Source organism: Eutrigla gurnardus (assembly GCF_963514095.1).
Source record: "Eutrigla gurnardus genome assembly, chromosome: 8".
NCBI classification, from domain to species: domain Eukaryota; kingdom Metazoa; phylum Chordata; class Actinopteri; order Perciformes; family Triglidae; genus Eutrigla; species Eutrigla gurnardus.
This window is the reverse complement of record NC_139922.1, coordinates 23,273,682-23,296,361: the sequence shown is the minus strand read 5'-3', so window position 1 is coordinate 23,296,361 and position 22,680 is coordinate 23,273,682. Positions and strand designations below refer to the sequence as shown.

The window sequence follows — 22,680 nt, the reverse complement described above, 5'->3', positions numbered from 1 at the left end:
CATCTTCTTTTTGGTGTGAACAGAACGAAAGAGCCTGCAAGAGGCCAGTGAGTGCAAGTCAGCATCAGGGTTTTAGTTTAAACATTCAACAGTATTTTATAACGCTGATATAAGATTTTGGTAGCAAGTCAAGTCGTAATGAACCAAACATACCCTAAAGACCAGATTCTAATAAAAAGTAGTAGGATTGAGCAAAGCCTGATATATATTATTCCTCTGCCATGAAGGCCATTGTTGTTCAAAAACGACTAAAAAGACAACAATATGCCACACCGTTGCACTGACATGTTCCTTCAGTACCACGAACGGAAACACTGTAGTTTATTTTGAGTCAAGCCCACAAACACAGTCCTGCTGCCCCAAATACTCACTGGAGCACCAAATGTGGATTAATTTACGGCTAAATATAGTCTGAAACAAGTGAACATTTTCTCCAATTCGAGTAACGTTTGATAAAAACCTACAGTGCCCAGCTGTTTTAGGGAATGGTTTTATAAATATACCATACATCTGACCTGTTTTTATGAAGATTTACAGAACGAATGGGCTTTGTGGTGAGGATGTGGTGGTGGAGAGAGCGGTGGCAGCAAACAGCGTTGATATAAGAATATCAGCAGTTATAGTGATAGTGTTAGATTATAGTAGCACCACTTGCATGAATATAGCTGGATGTTACAAGCTGCACAGCTGTGTAGGGGGCAATGATTATGAAGCAATTTGTACACGAAATAACTGATGCCAGTTGGCCAAATCCAGTGCTCTGCCTAAATTAATGCTTTGCTTGTTTTTTTAGCCGAGGAATTTCCTCACCACCTCCTCGTCGTTTCCTTTGTGATTTTCAAGGATGTCTGCAAAATTGTATCTGAGATTGCATCTCCTTGGGGATTTGCCGTTGCTGGAGGCTTCTCAAAGTCACTGTTTTAAAAAGGACACTTGCATCACATTGCACTTATGTAGTTTATGCTTTTATCCAAAACAACTGACAATAAGTGCATTCCAACCATGTACAACAAACAAATTAATGAATGCAAGTACATCTGCTTCATCAGATATGCTAAACTGCTTCAAGTACAACATTTTGAAACAATAAGGGAGAGAGAAAGTTTTTTTTTAAGTATTTTTATTTAACTGTACAGCAAAAGCATTTTCAGGCAAAAAAAAAAAGCAACACATAAGAGAACGACTAAGAACTTTCATTTCCATTATTGTCACACCAATATTTGGTGACGATGCCTGCTGTTTGAGCTAAATGTTATTTAGCGGTTTAAGTCTCCTTCATCAAGTTCATCTGCCATTTGTGGCACAGACACCCAGCAGCAGTTTGGCGGAAACAAGCGGCTAAATGTTTGACGAGCTTGCTGGAGTCGCCGTCTGATCTGAGCAACAATATCTTCATTTCCATGGAGGTAAACCAGAGGGTTGAGAGCACTGTTCAGACACACGAGGCCACGACTTATCTGATGACCGATGTAGACTCCATTGAACCAATCACGGCATATCTTCTGCTTGGACAGAACTCTTGAAAGGAGGTTGAGGTTCCTGAATACGTGATATGGCAGGTAACAAACAGAGAAGAGAAGGATCAAGATGCAGAGCAACTTCAAGCATCTCTGTTTCAGGACCTTGTCAGTGGTATCCGTGCGGCAGAGAACGACGATCACATGTCCATAGCAGCCCAGCGTGATGAGAAATGGGATACAAAACCCAGTGAGTGTCCATCCGAGGCTGTAGTTCAGGTATTCCTCAACATAAATCTTGTGGGTGGTGTCATAACACTTCTCAGTGTTGTTTCTATATGTTTTGGTGTAGAACATGTTGGGAAGACTTTGAACGCTCACCAACAGCCAAACCATGACTGAGATCCCCACAGAGCGGCTGACAGTAATTCTTCCCATCGTTCTCATTGGATGGACAATAGCCAGGTACCTGTACACACTGATACAAGTAAGAAACCAAATGCTGCCATATAGATTCAGGTTGAAGCAGAATCTTGTGATCTTGCAGAATGCATCTCCAAAGATCCATTTACTCCGCATTAAATAGTACACCACCAAAAATGGGAGCGTGAGCAGATACAGAATGTCTGCAAGTCCAAGGTTGAGTACAAAAACATTCACGTTACCCAGTTTCTTCCATTTCTGCAGCAAGGACTTTAATCCCCATCCGTTAGCTACCAGACCAATGATGAAGACGAAGATGTAAACAGGAGGAAGGAATCTGTGTTCAAAGTGAAAACTGACACGAGGGCAAGAAGATGTATTCATTCTGTCGTCTGGAAAGAGCTTAACAAATCTTTTCGTCTGTGGATGATCTGGCTTATGAGAAGCGAGAGAAAACATGACCTAGTATTTGTTCAAACATGACTTCCTGTTTGTACTCTCACTGTCTGAACTGTAGATCTGAGATCACGATAAAATGTACCACTTCCAAATGTCCATGTGTGCCTTATGACTGCTTATTATTCTATCAAATTAAAAGCACTATATAAAAATCTCTATGGCATATCATATGGCATGTTGAAGATAATGTTGAACATGATCTGCTAAAGTGTAAGATGTTTTCCCCCTTATGTACAGTAACAGCTTAGCCCACAAAGATCAGGTCAATATCATTATTTATTAATTAAGTGTGTCAACAGTTCATGTTTCAACCTTCACACAAATGTGAAGATAAGAGTCTCTCTCTGTTGGAAAAGTCTTTTTGAACAATTAATAATATGAATTGTCCAAAATTAAAGTATAATCAAATTAAATCTATTAGTCTTAATATTAAATAGCATTTAATAATATTGAAGTCTCAATATTTAATAGCATTTAATATTGAAACTTACAGATTGAATTCAATTATACTTTAATTGATCTTTACTGGGGGGATAACATGGAAAGACATGAAAAAATGGCCTAACATTGTTAGATAGAGAAAAGTCAATGCATTACAGTTGTGGTTAAGTTAACTGGCCAGAGGGGGGCGTCAAAGTCAAGGTTTCTAGCTAACCTATATGAAAGGTTTATCCCGTCATGAGCATAAAAGTGAAAGAGATGTGTCTAGCAGGCCAACATTGTTTTTCTTTATCTTTTGAGGGGTTGCAAGCAGATGGGTCGTAGTCTTGGGTGAGAATATAAGGGTGAGGGTTTGGGTGAGTATAAAAATGACTTGGAATAATATAGGCTGACATATGAGTTCAGTGCACTGAACTATAAATATATAATATATAGACAAAGGAGTGACTTAAACTCATGATTTCTTCTATATATTTGTAGGTGAGGTGTATTGAACAAAATAAATCAGTAATAACTTTGAGTGTTAATAATACTACGAGCACTTGAGAAAAAAATATACCGAAGTGTTTAAATCAAATTAAAAGTATTTCAATTAATTTGATTAAAAACAGTAGATTTACAATTATAAAAAGTACATTTATCTTACTTAACAGAATCTTGTTTGAAATGCAAAGTGAACTGCTGAATTTCTGTTATTAAGATTAACTGATTTGAATGTAACATTTAATAACATTTGAACTACCATTTAGTTATCTCCATTTTCTATTTCTGTAGTAGGCTGCATGTGACCCGCTACAGCAACTGCTTTGACCTCATCAAGAGAGGATAAATCAATCTTGTGCACAAAATCACACCCCTTATTTGAAAAAAATAAAATAAAATTAATGTTGCCTTGGTGAGAGTCCATACGAATTCATCATGAAGCAACACTCTGTCGTTGCAATAATTTGTCCTCCTAATCACAATAATTACAAACTTGAAATCACTTCATTTGATTGAATATAGTCCCATGTAACTCATAACACCACGCAGCATTAAAATGCCCCCTGATAATTAACTAGAAGACTGACAATTCAACCAGACATTTGAGACAGAGCAACGTTCAGACACAACGCCACGACATAACCGATGAGCAAAGTAGACTCCATTGAACCAGTTAAAGCACAGCCCTTGCTTTGACAAAACTATGGAAACAAGGTTGAAAACAGAATTTAAATGCATTTAAATCATTGACAGGTGAATGATAATTGAATTAAATTATGAGGCCAATGAAGATTAATACCTCTAATTATGGTAAATCATTAGAGTAATATAGGGTGATATATGAGGGCTAGCAGTATGACACTAACTGAGTAGGAGAGTGAATAATATTTTCTCATCATTATAGGTAAGGTGTATTGAAAAAAAAATCAGCGCGAATGTTGACCACAAGCACGTGACAAATTTATACAGAAGTCAACCCTGTTGAGTCTGAAAATCCTGTTTTGGGGTCAGCCCTGCATAATTCAACCTGAATCAATAACTTTCCATGTATAATCTAAAGGGGCTCATATGCACACAGTCACTCTGCAACTTAATGTCCTTCAAAATAAAATAATAGGATGAAGGCATGAGATGTGGCCTGGGAGAAATGGCTGCAATTCACCTGCGAGTGCAAGCTACTGAAATAAAACACACATTCAAGATTGGTTGGTACTCACAAAACCATGGCTTGTATGGAAGAGGATGAAGCTGCATGAAGGGGAGAGACATCTTCTCCTCAGGGGAGTTTCCTCATCCTTTCTGTCATGTAATTAAAATGTCTCCTCAGTTACTTCTGCTACTAAGGAGTTTGTTTTTATGTTCATCTTAGCAACACCAGCTAACACCAGTGGGAACATGCAACAAAGCACATTTACTCAAGTTCAGTTATTTTTCATGTATTAATTATATACAATATATAATAAAGTAACCACGCTAGCAGACTATTAGTCAATGACTAGACTAGTCAATGTGTCATGGGTAGAACGATACATTGCATTGGTCTTCATCAAGTTAATTGTAAATAGATTACAGATTAAAATTATGTACACAAGGAACAGCTAATACTTGTTGCACTGCTAAAATAAAGAAATACGTACCATCCATGACTGAATATGTCCTCTTCTCCGCCAAAGGTTCTGGTCACAGAAAACTTGGCTATCAAAAATAATCTCCGAGTTTTTATCGTAATTATGATTTCGTGGGCAATTTTCGGCAGTGTAAGAATCCACAGTAACAAGCTCCACTGAGAACGATGCTAACGTCGCGCTAACGTCGCTAGCATTGTTCTCAGTGAGTACAAGGCTAACGTCGCTAGCATGCTAACGCCCAAATAGCGATTAGCATTTTTTTTAAATTTTTTAAACACATCGAATCGGTATTCGATGAATTAGTATTCAAAATACACACATGTGTAACTGTTTTGTTTGTTTACCTTCTTAACAGCGCAAAATGTCACCAACTAGGTGTTTTAACTCGACATATTCAGTTAGCAATGTTTACATGACTCCTACATTTAGTCAGTGGCTTCACCCTGCGACCTCTGACCTCTACAGCCCGCCCCTTTACCTTCAGACAGGTCAAATTTTATGACAATAAATCATAATACATACATAGATGTCAAAACAGACTACGTTATGCTGTTTGGGGCTGTACAACTTTTGCTTTTACGAATAATTTATATTTAATTATTGGATTAATATTATTGAGTGATTCATGTGTGCATCATTTTGCAGCTGAGGTGGAGCTAAGTTTCACTACTGCTTGGGAACTTTATGGCCTCGCTGTGCACCTTTTGATGTGCGGTTGATGCAGCCAGTGGAGCGCTCATACAGTTTGCATCCTGTTTATTTTTACACATTCATATTTTACCTTCCTGGTTTTTTTTTTTTACAAAAAAGATCATGCGTAGCACTGAGCCCCCTCACCACAACCCACAATATGTGGTTGTCTCATCACACCTTTCCAAAATTGAACATGTTCAATGGTTTTCATAATAGTTAAACCTGATAATAATAATAGTAATAATAATAAAACCTGAGCTTTGTTTGTTTTGAGTGTGTTTATTAGAATGAAATAAACAGTACAATATTTAAAATGTTCCTGTTAAACATGATGTTCTTCTGTTAAACTTCTGTCTGTGATTTGAGCCACGGTTTCACTAGCAGAGTTAGACAAAAACCGACGGCTGAACATCTGACGAGCTTGCTGGAGTCGCCGTCTGATCTGAGCAGCAATATCTTCATTTCCATGGAGGTAAACCAGAGGGTTGAGAGCACTGTTCAGACACACGAGGCCACGACTTATCTGATGAGCGATGTAGACTCCATTGAACCAATCACGGCATATCTTCTGCTTGGACAGAACTCTTGACAAGAGGTTGAGGCACTTCAATACGTGATATGGCAGGTAACAAACAGAGAAGAGAAGGATCAAGATGCAAAGCAACTTCAAGCATCTCTGTTTCAGGACCTTGTCAGTGCCCGTGCGGCAGAGAACGACAATCACATGTCCATAGCAGCCCAGCGTGATGAGAAATGGGATACAAAACCCAGTGAATGTCCATCCGAGGCTGTAGTTCAGGTATTCCTCAACGAAGTAGTGGGTGGTGGTATCAAAACACTTCTCAGTGTTGTTTTCATATGTTTTGGTGAAGAACATATCGGGAAGACTTTGAATGCCCACCAACAGCCAAACCATGACTGAGATCCCCACAGAGTGGCTGACAGTAATTCTTCCCATCATTCTCATTGGATGGACAATAGCCAGGTACCTGTACACACTGATACAGGTAAGAAACCAAATGCTGCCATATAGATTCAGGTTGAAGCAGAATCTTGTGATCTTGCAGAATGCATCTCCAAAGATCCATTTACTCCGCATCAAATAGTACACCACCAAAAATGGGAGCGTGAGCAGATACAGAATGTCTGCAAGTCCAAGGTTGAGTACAAAAACATTCACGTTACCCAGTTTCTTCCATTTCTGCAGCAAGGACTTTAATCCCCATCCGTTAGCTACCAGACCAATGATGAAGACCGAGATGTAAACAGGAGGAAGGAATTTTCCTGAAAAATCAAAGCTGATATGTTGACAAGATGTCTTATTCATTGTCTTCTTCTGGAGCAGTTGTCCTTCTCTTAGAGTGAGACAGAAGACATTAAACAGAAACACAGCATCAGAGACTTCCTCGTTTTTGTACAGCCTCTAAATACCACGTTTGAGTTTCTGCACCTGCTGGTTTTCAGGAAATGACACGTGTAGGCTGCTAAAGAAAATGAAAGAATAAAACTGAAGTGAATCACCCCGGAGTCCAAGTAACAGCTTAGAGTACAATTATAGGCTTACATGTGTGGCCTCACATGTATGTATACATGTGCTATAGCCTACTTATGCCTATGCACCATTCTAACATGAACATTTTCAACATGGTCTGCGTATTATATGCTATTTGTGCAACATGTGGCATTAAGGAGTAGCCAGTTTGTCACTGTCACAGCCTTCAGGTGCAATTTGGGGTCCAGTGCTCAAAATTAAGGTGATATGGTCTTCTAATACTGTAATATTACAGGGAATGTTGAATTTAATCCTTCTGCAATATGCATTTACATTTACATTTAGGTCATTTAGCAGACGCTTTTTTCCAAAGCGACTTACAATAAGTACATTTGTCAAAAGAAGGAGACAAAGAAACCACAAGGTATCATTGCTGAGAAAGTAAGAGCTAAAAATAGAACAAGTGTTAGGTCCTCATCTGAGTAAACTAGTACTTCAAGAGCAACAGTGCTACGATCAGAGTGCTATAGGTAAGGTTTTTTTTTTTTTTTTTTGGGGGGGGCGTTAGTGGGTCATGCTATGTAGAGTCGAGGTGAAGTCTGAACAGGTGAGTCTTGAGCCTTTTTCGGAAAATGGCAAATGACTCTGCTGTCCTGACATTAGTCGGGAGTTCGTTCCACCACTGAGGCGCCAGAACAGAGAAGAGTCTGGACTTTGCTGAGCGACATTTGTTTGATTTCAGCGATGGTGGTACCAGCCGGCCAGCTGAAGTAGAGGAGCGAAGTAGAGGAGCAAGGTCATCTGGTCCGACAGAGGTACAGAGCATGCTTATGTGAAGAAGACATCAACAAAGACACCAGAGAAAGAAATAAGAAAAAAACACGAATGACTTCTGTGGTGCTGTGTATTACTGTGTGCAGGTTTAAACAGCTCATCGGCAAAAGGCACATGTGTACTGTACAATATATTATTGAGTGAAACATTGGGAAATGCTACTGTATGTACAACATGACTATAGAACTCATACTGTAATATGGAAAACATATAAATCAAAAACACAAAAATCATTGAGAGCAAAAATGCAGGAAAAATGTAAAATATTGAGACATGTTACACTATACATAAGAGACATCTGTCCAGAATTATTTACAACAAAACAGAAAATGAATAAGTGCAATGTCGCATGACTACAAAGACACAAAACTGTACAAGTTAATAGTTGAATTGCTCACGTCAGAATACAATATCTGTCAACACAAAGGTTGGCGTCATTCTGTGGCATAGATTGCTAATAAGCATATTTTTAAATACTTGAAATTTGCTCTTAGACATATATTGCTGTCCTAGGTTCATAGTTTAGGTGTTAACGGTGGGTAAACTATTTGAATTATACAAAATTAGTTTTATTGGTCCAGATACAATAATTAAAAATTACTCTAATATAAATGGTCCACTTACACAAAAAATGTAACCCAGTATAAAAAATAATCTTGGGATTAGTTCTGATCCTAGTCTAAATTTTGACCTCCATATGGCTAGTTCAGTCCTTCTTTTTTCAACTAAAGAACATGACGAGAATCAAAAGCCCATGTCTTCAATCTATCGACTTGGAAGAAGTCAACCATGCTTACATCTCCTCAAACAGATATCCTGATTTAGTTTCTCCCTATTGGCTCCCTATCTCTTTGAGCATGAGCCCTCTGACCCCCAGGAGGAAAAGTATTGCAGGGGGCAAATCAGTGCACATCTTTCTTACATCATTCTTACATCAATCTTTCTGTTATTTTGTGGGTTACACACTCATTTAACACACATCGTCTTCATTGTCCCATTTATCTCCATCTTTCCCTTCCCTTCATTTAAAGCACTTTGTAATATATGTGTTTAAAAAAAGTGCTATATTAAGTTGTCTTGCTTGCTTCCTCTAGATTTGCCAAATAATAAAACCACCAGTATAATGGCTTTCCAAGGTCTGGGAGTGAAAAGAAGTAGGGAATTAGTGCATATTAAGATTGAACATGTGTGAAGATCAACATTCATCCCAGCTCAATCACAGTTTTTAACTACAATTATCATTTTCACTTTGAAGGTCCATTGATTAGTGGATGTGAATCCGTCTGGTGGTATGAATCAGTGACGTCTGAGTGAATCAGTGCTGTTACAGGCCGATCAGGGCCGGTAGCCCCACAGAGCAGGGTTAGTGTAAGGTGAGTAGGGGCAGTTGTTGTGACAAGCACAGGAGTGGATCATCATCACAGGTCGCTGTAGCAGTCTACCAGTGGGGCAGCGGAAAGTCACCTCCGCCGTGGTGGTCTGATACGGCGTGCAGCAGCGGGAGTCAGTGCACTTTCCACAGTACCGGAGCTGGTAGGTACGGGTGCTGTAGCAGCCCTGGTGAACGAGCCGAATGGGCCCCGGTGACGTGTAGCTGGCCTCGCACCGTCCCTGTTGTCCCCACTGCAAAAACTGCACAAGATAGCTCTAATTTTAAATCGGGTCATACCCCTTACTATCCATGCAGACCATTTATGATTTTTGTGATGTGTGAAAACTGACTATTTAAAGCCATCAGTGGAACCTAATTGGATTTGTGAAGAGGTAGATGGGACCTAATGGGATATGTAAGGAGATAGATGGGAGCTAATGGGATATGTGAAGAGATAGATGGGACCTAATGGGATATGTGAAGAGATAGATGGGAACTAATGGGATATGTGAAGAGATAGATGGGAACTAATGGGATATGTAAGGTGATAGATGGAAACTAATGGGATATGTGAAGAGGTAGATGGGACCTAATGGGATATGTAAGGTGATAGATGGGAGCTAATGGGATATGTAAGGAGATAGATGGGAACTAATGGGATATGTGAAGAGGTAGATGGGACCTAATGGGATATGTAAGGTGATAGATGGGAGCTAATGGGATATGTGAAGAGATAGATGGGACCTAATGGGATATGTAAGGAGATAGATGGGAGCTAATGGGATATGTAAGGAGATAGATGGAACCTAATGGGATATGTAAGGAGATAGATGGGACCTAAAGGGATATGTGAAGAGATAGATAGAACCTAATGAGATATGTGAAGAGATAGATGGGACCTAATGGGATATGTGAAGAGATAGATGGGAGCTAATGGGATATGTGAAGAGATAGATGGGAACTAATGAGATATGTGAAGAGATAGATGGGAACTAATGGGATATGTAAGGAGATAGATGGGAGCTAATGGGATATGTGAAGAGATAGATGGGAGCTAATGGGATATGTAAGGAGATAGATGGGACCTAATGGGATATGTAAGGAGATAGATGGGACCTAAAGGGATATGTGAAGAGATAGATAGAACCTAATGAGATATGTGAAGAGATAGATGGGACCTAATGGGATATGTAAAGAGATAGATGGGACCTAATGGGATATGTGAAGAGATAGATGGGAACTAATGGGATATGTAAAGAGATAGATGGGACCTAATGGGATATGTGAAGAGATAGATGGGACCTAATGGGATATGCAAGGAGATAGATGGGAGCTAATGGAATATGTGAAGAGATAGATGGGAACTAATGGGATATGTGGAGATAGATGGGACCTAATAGGATATGCAAGGAGATAGATGGGACCTAATGGGATATGTGAAGAGATAGATGGGATAAAGCCTGACACACACACACTGGCAGTTTAACAGAAACTCACCGTGGGTTTCCTTTGGATGGGCCGAGTTGCATGGCAAGGCCGTACTTTGCAAAGTCGAGTTTCCATTTGCAGCTTGCAGGCTGGATTCTGGTTCGAGACACGTGTGGAGACCCCAGCCCCACAGCTCTGGGAACAGGCGCTCCACTGGGTGCTCTTCTCTATGCAGGTGGAGGCAGGCGGGATCAGTTTATTTCGAGGGTGATCCATCGGGAGAGCTGGCCACAACCTGTTACGTCTCATAGCTAAAAGAAACCAAACAAAACAACGATTAGAGTGAGAAGCCAATTCAGGTCACATCACAGCATGAGAACTCCTTTAAACTGAGTCAGATGCTGACGATTGGACTTGTTTGCCTCCGTGACTCACTTCCAGTAAATTTAAAGTCTGAATTTGGTTTTGGTGAATATAAGATCAGAACAAAATCTTCCAAAACCATAATAATCAGCGGATCCTCGGGAATGGCATTGCAGGTTTTGTATCCAAGAACAAAATGTTCTATTGTTGCTCTCATAAGGTTGTTCAACTCCAAGCAGTGTTTGGAATTCCAGATGTTTTTCGAGTGGCTTCATTTCCCTTACACCCCCCTCTTACACACACACTCGGACACTGCTCGTTTAATGGAGTAATAGTCTCTACGTGGCTTCATATGTTTAATTGTTACACAGCTGCGGTTGTTGTTATGAAACTAGGGAACTTGGTGACTGAGAAAAAAAAAATGTTTTGACTTTTCCAAAGAAATGTGGGTTATATTTGGACTTAGGGAGTTTTCCTTTGGCCAGACACACCCCAGTTTAATACAAAACTGCTCCAGTAAAACCTTCCAGACATGACCACCAGTGACAAACCTCATATAAATGAAGCAAGGATTATGTTGCCATATGGACAGATCATCAATGAGCAACATTTGTAGCCGAGAAATCCATTAGAAAGTATATGTAGAGATGAGACAGTGGAAAACACGTTGTACCTAAATATCCAGCGGTGCTGTCAGGCTATAATTTAAAGGAACAGATCGACATTTTGGGAAATGCACTTAATTGCCTTCCTGGCTGAGACTTTGATGAGAAGATCGATGCAACTCTAATGTCTGCTCATTAAATATGAGGCTAGAGCAGGAGACGGTTATCTTAGCTGAGCAAGAAGACAAGAAACAGCTATCCTGGCTCTGTCCAAAGGTTAAAAAAAACTTATTTTTTTTTTGTTTGTTTCTACACCTTGGTTTTTCTGCAGATTAAACAAGCAAGTTAACTTCAACTCAACTTTTGAATTGTTAATAGGTGGATTTTGTTACCTTTGGACAGAGCCATGCTAGCTGCCTTTTTCTTTATGCTAAACTATGCTAATCTGCTGCTTGGTGTACCTTCATATTTGCATTGGAGGCTGTTTGATGTGTCCCCCCTTTAAGGGTCGATTTAACCACCATAACTTATCAACCCAGCCCTAGAGTTTACCTGTGATGGCATCCTGAATGACCGTGTTCTCAAGGTTTTCACACACCCATTCCTTGCAGCACTTCCCCGGCAGCCGGATGCGTTGTGGGTCGGGACAGTCCGCTGTGGGAAGACGGACATTCAGAGGACAAGTTGGCACGCAGCTGATCCCGCCGCCTCTGCAGTGGCAGTAAGTGTCGCAAGAGGGCTGGAAGGACTGGCCCTCGTGGTAAGTGATGCCATTGACTTCACAGCGCAGATCCTCCTGACCTGTAAGAAACACACAGCACAGGCGCCGTCTTAACTCCTCTCAACCACACCTTCACCTTGGAAGTGATGTGGGGGAAACTTAATCAGGAAGTGAACAGATTAGATTAGGTGAAGAGAGGGTGGAGAGTGGATGGATGTAAGAGGGGACACAGCAGAGGGAAATGAGAGAGGATGGTGAGGACACAGGAGCTGCCTGTCCCTGCCAAATATGCCGTTTTATGTGGAACCGGGCCTCTCTACTGAGAAACTGAGGAGTCTGTATTTCAATCCATGAGTGTTGTCAATCTATCACGCTGCTCAAAGAGCAGTCATTAGAGGAAACGTGTCAACAGCACTCCTGGAATAGAAGTCGAAACGTTTTTAGGAGTTCTGGTCAGAGCAACCGGTCAGGCCGTCCCGCTCTGCTGAGCAGACTTTAAACATTAACTGTCTAGTTGTCACGCTCATGCATGCTGTTTTTTTTTTATCATTCTTCCCCTCTGATTCCCCAACATCGATATGGTTGTTTGCTCGTTAGGAGAGGAACTCACTGATGCACTCTCCAGGGTCTCCGGGGAAGCTGGCGCTGTAGTCGCACTGCAGACCTCTCTGGCTATCGCAGGGAAACCTCTCGGTGCAGGGCTCGCCTTGCTGCCGGGCACACACCTGGCAGCACCGGCAGCCATCCAGCACCAGGGGGACTCCCGCGGGGCACGGCGGGACTGGACCGGGGCAAAGGCAGGGGGCGTCACACAGCTGGCACAACACCTGCAGCGGCAGCACAGGTGGAAACAGGTTAGAGGATGATGGAAAATGCCATTGGTGTCATCCCACCATCTTTACCATCACCACCGTCATAATCATCATCCACATTGCTATCCTTGTAACTACGTTCACATGAGGAGTAAAGAAAATGGTATTGGTATTCTCAGAAACTGCGCAGTATCCAACAGAGCCAGGTCAAACCACTGTTTCTAATTATGTGTATCTGGTGGAGCCAAAACAGGCGAGATCTGGACGAGCCCATTTTCACTTAACCAGAGGCTGTATTTGGGGCTAAAATGATTAGGCAATTAATTACAGAAACTGTATTGGTTTATCTCTCTTATGATTCATTTTTAAAGCAAAAATGCCACTAATTCTCTACTTCAAGCTTCTTAAATATGAGGATTTAGTTTTCTTTGATTCATGTGATCAGAAACTGAATATCTTTGGGTTTTGGACTGTTATTTGGACAAAACAAGCAACCTAAACATTGCAGTGGCCATTTTTCAAATTGTGAAAACAATCAACAGATATTAAAAAAATTACAGTTGAAGTTCTTAGTTACAGTCCCACTTAAACAGTATATATTTTTGTTTCCTTATCTTGCACATAATGCTATCTGAGCTCTTATATATCTACTTCACATCAGGGTAGACAGGAAGATGTCATCCACCCATGAAACCAAAAAATAACTATAAAGTATGGATAAACAATCACACCTCTAATTTCAACCACAGAAAAATGATTCAACAGTATTAATTCATCTTGTGACAATATAAGAGAAAAATCAGATCAAAGAAACCAGCATTGTTCCACACCTTCAGTAATAATAATAACACATCTCATTTAGAAGAAACTACAGTAAGTAAGCAGTAACATGCCTCACCTGTGTGGCCACACAAAGCAGCACAGCCAAAGCTATCACACAGTCACACAGCAGTCGGTCCATGGGGGCTCGTGTTGCTGTGGGAGTCGCTCTGTTTCACTAACCTGTGATGCTGTTTGCGAACTGCTCATTCTCGCTCCTGCTGACATTTATAAAGTCTGGACTCTGATGTCACAGGCTGACTACCGTGTAAACAGCCACTGGACCAGCATTAGAAATGTTTCACATTCCTCCTCCCTGCTGCCCATTTCCACTTCCAGACACACACACACACACCCACACACACACACACACACACCTCCACCCCCAAGTCTTTCCCCTCTTTTCGCTCTCCTCCCTCTCTTTCCAGTCTTGTGGCGTTCTAAGTTTACATAGCTTAACACGAGCTGAGGGGGGAAAAATACATTAGCCCATGTGTCTACAAGTCAAACAACCTCCGGGGCTTTTGTGGTGACGATTCCGCTTTAAGTCTATGAGATTTTTTATCTCGATGATGTTTTTACAGGCTGCCGCTTCGCCGTATGGTCAGCCAGATATAGTCGATGATCTTTTGAAACGACGGATATAGAACAGATATTACCACAATTTAATTTTCAACCCCGAAAACCTAAAATACCTCTGAAACCATTATGTGTAACTGCGGCCAGACTTAAAAGAGATTAAATCCTTCTCTTCCCTCTGGTTTCCATGGTGTGAGGGCGGCGTGTCTGAGGCATGAACTTGAATCATCGCAATCTCTTCTATTGTGAGAGAAGCAACCCTTTGAAGGAAATTCAAATAGGAGTCTGGAAGAAAGCAGGACTCAAAGGACTCATCTTAGAGATTTCATTACGACATATTTACTGCAGAGGCAGTGGTGCTAACAATGAGGCGGATTCGGTTCAGGATACACAGTGTAAACAGCAATCTTCATTAACCCACGCAAAATCCGTGTTGGGTCTGTGACTATCCCAGACCCCGTCGCCATGGTAGCAGCTGCAAAAGGCTGTAGGACAGCAGTGCTCTGAGCTAAATATCATAATGCTACATGCTGATGTTTTCAGGTGTAATGTTTTACCATTATCATCATCTTAGTTTACTGTGTAGGGGATTTATCATAAGCTTTGTTATTTAGTCATAATGCAAAGTATTGGAATGTTTTTGACCTAAAATGAAAGTCAGGGGATCCCTAAAGTTATTACAATTCACCCTGAGGAGGACCAGCTTTCTTGGCAATCCAACCAATCATTGGTGGAGACATTTCGCCCAAAACCAACAACCTCATGTTGGCGCTAGAGGAAAAGTCAGAGGATCACCAGGAGCCATTGAGATACATTGTTTTGTTTGGGAACCTTGAACCAACTTTTGCATCAATCCAACATAGATGTTGAATGTTCCACTGGATAAGATCCATTTTTGGCCTGCTGGTGGCGCTAGAGGTAAAGTCAGTATCACCAAAGTCATGAAGATTCATCCTCTGGGGACCACAAATGTCCGTAGCAAATTTCACCACAATCCATCCAATGGTTGTTCGTATGTTTCAGTCTGAATCAAAGTCGTGGACCGACCCAACGGACCGATGCGTGGCCTCTGCAAGAGGTCGTGGCGCCATCTGTGGAGGTTCAACGCCAGCAAGTCCCAAGAGCTACCAGTGTGGCTATAAACTCATTACAAATTTACAGAAATATTTATTTTACTGCGCAACCACGTATACCGCATGTTACAAGGATGCCGTCATCGTCACAGTGTGCCTGAATGGAAACACTATGGCAAAATCAATGAGTGCGGTCACTGGAACAGAAGGTAAGCCATTCATGGTTAAGGGATTCAGTCAAAAGTAACACTAGATTCCTGAATTTCAACAACTGCCATTTCTCACAGAGCTGGGTGGGCAGCGATGAGTTATAAATAGAAGGAGACAAAGAAAAGATAGAGAAGGGGAAAGTATGTGTGTCTGGAGGCAGGTGGGCTCCAGGTGTCCAGGGCAGTGTGGATGTACTGCAAGGCCTCATGCCTCCTCTCAAAACTATGCTGTCCTGGCCACCGCCCCATGTGTTTTCCATGCTCTCCAAGAATGACAGAGGCTGGAAGGATTGCATTGTAATGGCTTCACTAGAACATACTCTCGTTTAGAAGAACATCTCAGACTCTCTTAGACTGTTGTTTTGTATTTTTTTTAAAAACTCCTGGGGTTTAAATTCTGAATGCAAGCTCTTCAGTGTTCCTAAGTGTATTCGGTCGGACACATTGATGGACTGTTAGTGTAGTCTCATGATGCTCGATTTATGAACAATCACTGTGTGCAAAAAGGATGTGGCCAAGTCATAACATCAACAACCACAGCCGGTATCATCGTGAAATCATACAGGATCTGCCAATACAAACCAAGAGAGGCAGAGAAGGCTCGACACATTTTCCAGGGCAACACAGATGTTGGACAGCTCCCAGACAGTAAAGTATCACTCTCCCTGACAGTGGACACATTTCAAGAAAACCCCCAGAAATCCTGTACAATGACCCTCATTCAGTTTCGGGGCGAATATTGTTTTGGTATGTGATGGTATGTAGGGGGAAAAAAGCCTATTGGATTCCTTGTTGATTTGCAAATGCAAAAACAGCAGGGCAAAGTAATGAAAATATTATCTGTCCTGTAAATGTTAGAAAAGAATGCATTGATCGAAGGGAAAATCACTCCACCAAATCTGTCACTGAGGAGCAAAAATGTCTAACACATGTTCGGAAGAGTTGGCCAAACGAGCCCAAAATACCTCAGAGTGGAAGCAGAACATAATACAGCCGAGACTCAGACTGTTGTAATGATACCCAGAGGTGACTCCCTGCTGCAGGTATGCAGGGGCTGGAATCGCATTTACAGATGTGAAGTCGTTTTCTAGATAGACTATTTGTGAAGATTAATATCACAGTGAAGTCAGACGGTAACAAGTGCTAATTGAATATCCATCGTCTGTCTGTCCACCACTTTGGTCCAGACTGAAATATCTCAAAAGGTATCGGATGGATTGTCATGAAATCTTTTTTTAGGCATTCACTAGGCATTTGGTACTTATGTTAGGTTACTGATGGTATGTTGTTAGCTCTGTTTTAATTTCTTTCTCATTGTTTTCCACTGTTTTGCCACAATGTATCGATCACAAATCACTTGATCATTCAATATGAGCGTGATTATTTGTTGTGGCAATTGACAGTTTACGGCAGCTAACAATTGCAGTGAAAATAACTATGCATAACTGATATTTTTAAATAACATTTGAAAGAATTTTTAAAAAGTCAAGTACCCCCGCAGTTCTCTAAGTACAAGTACCGCCAATTGAGAAACACTGTCCTAGAGCAGTGGTTTCTTTTCTCAGGTAGTCTCTCTGATAAAAGATAAGTCATACACTGTAAATATGTATCTTGTGTTGCCATTGGCTCTGTGCTGTCCTTCAGACCAGCCTTTTCTAGCCACTGGTACGATTCCTCCATATCAGCCACTTCATCTATCTGTTGGTGGTACATGCCGTGTAGGGGCTTGTCCTACCATGATGACTCATCCTCTTCCTCCTCCTGCTGTCTGAGATATTCATATTCATCAGTTCATCACCTCCCAACTCCTTCCTCATGTATTGATCGATGTGCCGACTCATCTTAGATGAGTTAGCATCTTAATGATGCCTGTGCAGCTTCCATGTTGTGCAGAGGCAGGTTATTGGCCGTGAGTTGGAAGGGGTCCTTCATGATCGGGACTGTCTGGCCTTGGGTTAACCACACCCCCAAATGTTTCTCCAGTATTGTTCAGTCTCAGCCCTGAGTGTGTCTGTTCTCATGCTATTACCCTGCTACTGGGAGTACACTTAGGATGGTTCTGTGGAGAACATCCTGTTTATTCTCTGCTATTTCTCTTCAGGCGGCCAGCCAGAGCAGTGAGTCTTTGTTTGGCCGTCTCCAGTGCCTCTGGTATGGAGTTTGGTGTACTTCCTATGTTTTTCTTTCTTTGACCACCAAATCCTTAAGTCCAGGGGGACGTTTGCACCAAATTTGAAGAAATTTGCTCCAGGCATTCCTGAGACCTCATGTTCATGGGAAAAACCTTGCAGACCTTGCAGTGGAGAAGTTTGTACATATTCTGGTAGAATATAATACATTTAGTATTCAGATGCAATGCAAACTTGATGGGTGGCAGGTTTGCATACAGAGTGACATTTGTGTGAATGACACAAGGTGAAAATTCACTTTGCTTACAATCTGGAACCTCATATTCGAGAAATTAGTAAAATACTATTTTTATCTGCAAAACAAAGCAGATTAAATATTATTCTGATCTACTTTCTGATTTGATTAAGCAAAAGGCATCCTGCTAAATGCTCTACACATTATTAGGTTTATGCTTATTCTGAAAAGTACATTTACATTCAACTAACATTTGTGCAAACCCAGACAATATTCAAGTATGCCAATTTGTGGGTTTGGGTGGTACCAACTAGCTGGGTCTGATTCGAGCGTGACTCAGAATAAATGGGGCTGCGGGTTGAAACAGCAGCAAATATTGTTCAAATCTTTTCCCAGGACAATATTTGACACACGCATAACATGCAGAGCAGCTCCAAGTCCCCTTGGTAATTGGTGTCTGAGGTTTTGGCACCACGTGGCGTTGAAAGTTTTCCAGTCATTGGCAGGTTGGCTGTGCCAGATCTGCAGGTGACCTTTTCGGTGATGAGGGCACATTAGTTGTGACTGCTGGAACAGTCAGGAGCAGAAATAAGTAGGCAAGTGGTCCAGCTCTGCAGCCTTGAGTCAGAAAGCACGTGCAAGTTGTAAGTCTGCTCATGATGTTGTTGTACTGAGTTATACTGAGTCATTATTCCAGTAAGGACTTTAGAGAGGGAAGGTAATGACGGGCATCGCTGGATCACCACCACGCCCAACGGAGGTCACAGACAGAGCTTTCCAAATCCGTTCAAAACCCTCAGACTGCACGAGTCTGTTCTGTCTGCTTCTCTTCCCTCTGTCTTAATGTCCCGCCTTCAAAACACCTCAGCTCAAAAAGTTTCCTCTTACAGGGGCATCAACAAGTTCTCTAAAAGTCTGCACTGTAGACAATGTTGTATTTCATTAAACCCCGCTTTGAAATCAAATGTCAGAGCTACATGACGTCTCGTTTGTTAAAAGACCACAAGATGTGTTTACTGTATGAGTCTTGGCAGGCGCCTGAAAAGTGGAATAATCAACTATCATAAAACCTTTAATACGGAGGATAAAAACAAGAGGAAAGGATGAACTTTTAAGCAGATGGAAAATGTTCCTCACAACGAAACAAACAGCAGCAAAATCACTTTTACCACAAGGAAGGGGAGGCATTTCCTGTGAAGTCGCTCTTGTGTAACTGCAGAGGAAATACTACAGGTGCACAGTTATGTGATGTAATATACAACTTAAATTGTCCTGACTGAGTAGTCTAAATATATGCAAAAGAACAAACTGAGACATGATTTAATTCAGTTTAGCCACGCACCCGGAGACTAAATATGGTAATTACCGTAATTCTGTACACCAAGAGTCTAAAAACGTCCAAGAACATAATCGTAAAACCACAAACTAGAAACCAACTGCACCAGAGAAAGAGAGTTTTCTCAAGAACTGAACGTGTAAGTCCTTTGTGCGTGTGCATATAACTGCCATTTACATGATTAATGTGGAGCTGGATGTAGATGTAAGCAGCTACAGTAGGACACACACACACACACACACACACACACACAGCCTGGGCTCTGCCAGCATGAATAACCCCAGTGGCAGGCAAAATGTTTTTCCTAAAATGACACCTAGAATTCCAGACATTCCAGCCCGATGTGTGAAAATCCCACAGTGTTGCCACAGGAACACCCGGAGCCGAGGATAAGGACATCGTCCTGGCCAAAGGTCACCTCCTGACGTACACGGGGTTGAGGTCACTCCCATGTCTGCAGCAAGGGAGGAAAAGCACAGATCATCCAGACACTCATCTCCTCATCAATGACAGCTGCACTGACAGACATATCCGCAAAGGAAGAAGCGACCGTCCGTACGACATCACATACCGTACTTAAACCCAAAGAATGTTGCCTCTTCACCTGTGCAGACATCAAATGATGATGATGATTGTTTGCACAGGTACGACATCTCTTCCTCGTCTGAGATTTTGTTGTTGTTATGGCAATAAGAGTCTGTTGGTCTGTCCACCAATTTGGTCCAGACTTAAATAAATCAACTATTGGATACGGTCATACAGACACTCCCCACTTTCCCCAGAGGATGAATCATCTAGCTTTTTTTATCTAGCACCACAAACATGTCAAAGTCAAAGTTTGACTCATTTAGTGAACTATATCAACATCTATTACATGGATTGGCAGACGCTTCAAGGTCCCCAGATAACGAATCCTAATGGCTTCGTTTATCCCCTGACGTTTCCTGTAGCATCACCATGAGAACATGATATGGATGCATTGCCACTTTGTCATGTAACCCTCAGGGTGGATTTTAACAAACTTGGCCGCCCCTTGACTTGTTATCTAATGTCACCATTAGGAAAAATATTTAATTCCAATTTAAGTCCAAAACTAATAATATTCCTCAGCCTCAGCTGGTAATTTGTTTCCATGTTGACTAGCTAAGTTTTGATAAATTGGTTGAATGTATATTTCTTCAGACAGCTTGTAGATTCTCTTACTATTTTGCTAAGTAGGCTGTCTTCCATTGTCACTGTTAAGACGGACAGTCTCTTGTTCTGTAAAATTATTAGTATTCAAACTTGTGGGAACTCTTTTCATACAGTTGCTGTTTGTTGCAGATAAATCACTTTTAGAATCTTTATTCTAGCAGATACATTCTAGCTTTAAAAAAATTACCTTCTTTTATATGTAGTTTCTTTACGGTCAAGATGAGCTTTACATCATCAGATTAGCATTTTCACTGAGCTTTTGAGCATGCTAATGCTAACATTTAGCCTCACAGAGACGCTAGCATGAGTAGATTGTTAGCATTGCTTTCCCCGCACTGAGGTTGCCACGTGGCACACCTGCTGTAATATTGGGCTACACACAGAAAAAGTGACTTTCATATTGCCGTCTCATCACACTCTCCATTATGTAAACCCTCTTTTTTGTTAGTGCCCCGGGTTCAGGAGGTGTTTGCGGAGAGGTGATTGCAGCAACGCAGCGTGGAAATAGCTTTCTGCATTCGTTGACACACCTAAACCAACAACACATCCATTCCTAGCTTCAGTTACTAAAAATAAATGAGAACAAATAAATAAGGAACAAGGATGCGATTCACGGAGACGACCACTTCCTAGCATGGTCCACGGCGACGGTATTTTTAGCTGAGATTGTGCGCTACGTTGAGGGAGAGGAAAGATACATTCTGTTGACGGCTGGAGACGTCTGAAACACAGGAAGACAACCCAGCGTGTATTTTATAATGCTAGTGTGCCCCTGGTGGTGAACCTAATGAAATATTGCAGATGCATTAGTGGAAACCATAATTTTAAGATGTGCACACATATGATGCGATTCTATTGAAAGTCAAACATCTGACGTTTAAAGCTAATTTAGAAAGAATTCTGCTTATGTTTGCATGATTGATTCGTTTAATCTGCTTCCAGAGAACCTGATCGAGCACCTCGGACCAAGATGAATTATTTCACTCCATTTCCAGAGACAACTACTGCAATAACATTCGGCAAGCATGCATTGTAAACCTTCACATTGTAGATACATATCCGGTAATGAGTATTAATGACACCGCGTGTTATGTGTGAAGGTGTAGTGGGAGCTCTAATGGTGATGTTAAAGTTTCCTTAGACTAAATGTGTTATTATCCAAAATGCAGAACGATGAGAATGAGCTGATCCAAATATTTAAGTAGGAAAAAACATAAATAAGAAAATTCCATTACTGTGGTTCCAGGGTTCTGGTAAACCCGTTCACTGGTCACACTGACATTGCTTACTGGTAACAGTAACAATGTGACATATTATAATATGACAAATCATCATCTCTGCTGTGGAAAATGACTGAGGTGGTGACATTACAGCTCACCGGTGACAAACTCTCAGTGGTTTATCAACCGATTTATGAGTCATGGAGGATATGCTCAAGTTCTGGTTTTATGTCTAAAATATTTACTTGGGAGGACATTTCTGCGTGACAAACAGGTGTGTGAGATTTGTATAGGTTATTAATACATTAAGATCCTCCGTAAGGCAGATGGGTGTGTTACGGTTGGTTTCATGATGAAGCCTGTCTGGCCTGTATTTCGGATGTGGGGATTACGTTACCTTGTCAGTTAGGTTTCTTTTTGATTAACCCTTTTGGAAACATTATTTTTTTAAAAGGTCAAAGAGACCTCTAGTGGCCAAGTAAGCAAAGTTCAGAATGAGGAGCCAGTTAATGTTACATTACACACATTTACAGTATATGTTCTATCCTTTCATCAAACACCCATTGTGATATACTGATAATATATTATAGATAATATCCCATAAACATCTATGCAAATTTTGCATCCATCCAATTCCAATGGCCTGCTATTGTGAATGTTTGTTCACTGCAGACT

At 41.1% G+C, this 22,680-nt stretch overlaps 1 protein-coding gene and 2 pseudogenes across 4 annotated transcripts; all 3 read right to left on the bottom strand.

The window, feature by feature from the left end:
* Positions 1-1,119: 1,119 nt before the first annotated feature.
* On the bottom strand, positions 1,120-2,397 carry LOC311017826 (P2Y purinoceptor 1 pseudogene; annotated as a pseudogene). Its single transcript has one exon. The product of its transcript is annotated as a P2Y purinoceptor 1 pseudogene (transcript).
* Positions 2,398-5,864: 3,467 nt separating this feature from the next.
* LOC311017829 (P2Y purinoceptor 1 pseudogene) lies at positions 5,865-7,374 on the bottom strand (annotated as a pseudogene). Its single transcript has one exon. The product of its transcript is annotated as a P2Y purinoceptor 1 pseudogene (transcript).
* A 592-nt stretch (positions 7,375-7,966) lies between these two features.
* Positions 7,967-14,348, bottom strand: ccn5 (cellular communication network factor 5). Of its 2 annotated transcripts, none has more exons than XM_084016408.1 (5): positions 14,110-14,348; positions 13,010-13,226; positions 12,231-12,479; positions 10,780-11,021; positions 7,967-9,542 (listed from the first exon to the last, which is right to left on the bottom strand). In XM_084016408.1, exons 1-5 carry the CDS (start codon positions 14,170-14,172, stop codon positions 9,246-9,248), a joined length of 1,068 nt encoding a protein of 355 aa, XP_083872534.1. In that variant the 5' UTR covers positions 14,173-14,348; the 3' UTR covers positions 7,967-9,245. The 2 variants fall into 2 exon arrangements, with proteins under 2 accessions (XP_083872534.1, XP_083872535.1); XM_084016409.1 differs by having other exon boundaries at positions 7,967-9,533; positions 14,110-14,341.
* Positions 14,349-22,680: the final 8,332 nt, after the last annotated feature.

Bases quoted from the DNA above. Each gene is read 5' to 3' on its own strand.
- ccn5 (XM_084016408.1), bottom strand. From the start codon at position 14,172: ATGGACCGACTGCTGTGTGACTGTGTGATAGCTTTGGCTGTGCTGCTT. The intron at 11,022-12,230 runs GTAAACTCTAGG...GGTTTCTTTTAG, and splicing joins CATTCAGGATGCCATCACAG to CTATGAGACGTAACAGGTTG. The intron at 9,543-10,779 runs GTGAGTTTCTGT...TATCTTGTGCAG, and splicing joins CCATCCAAAGGAAACCCACG to TTTTTGCAGTGGGGACAACA.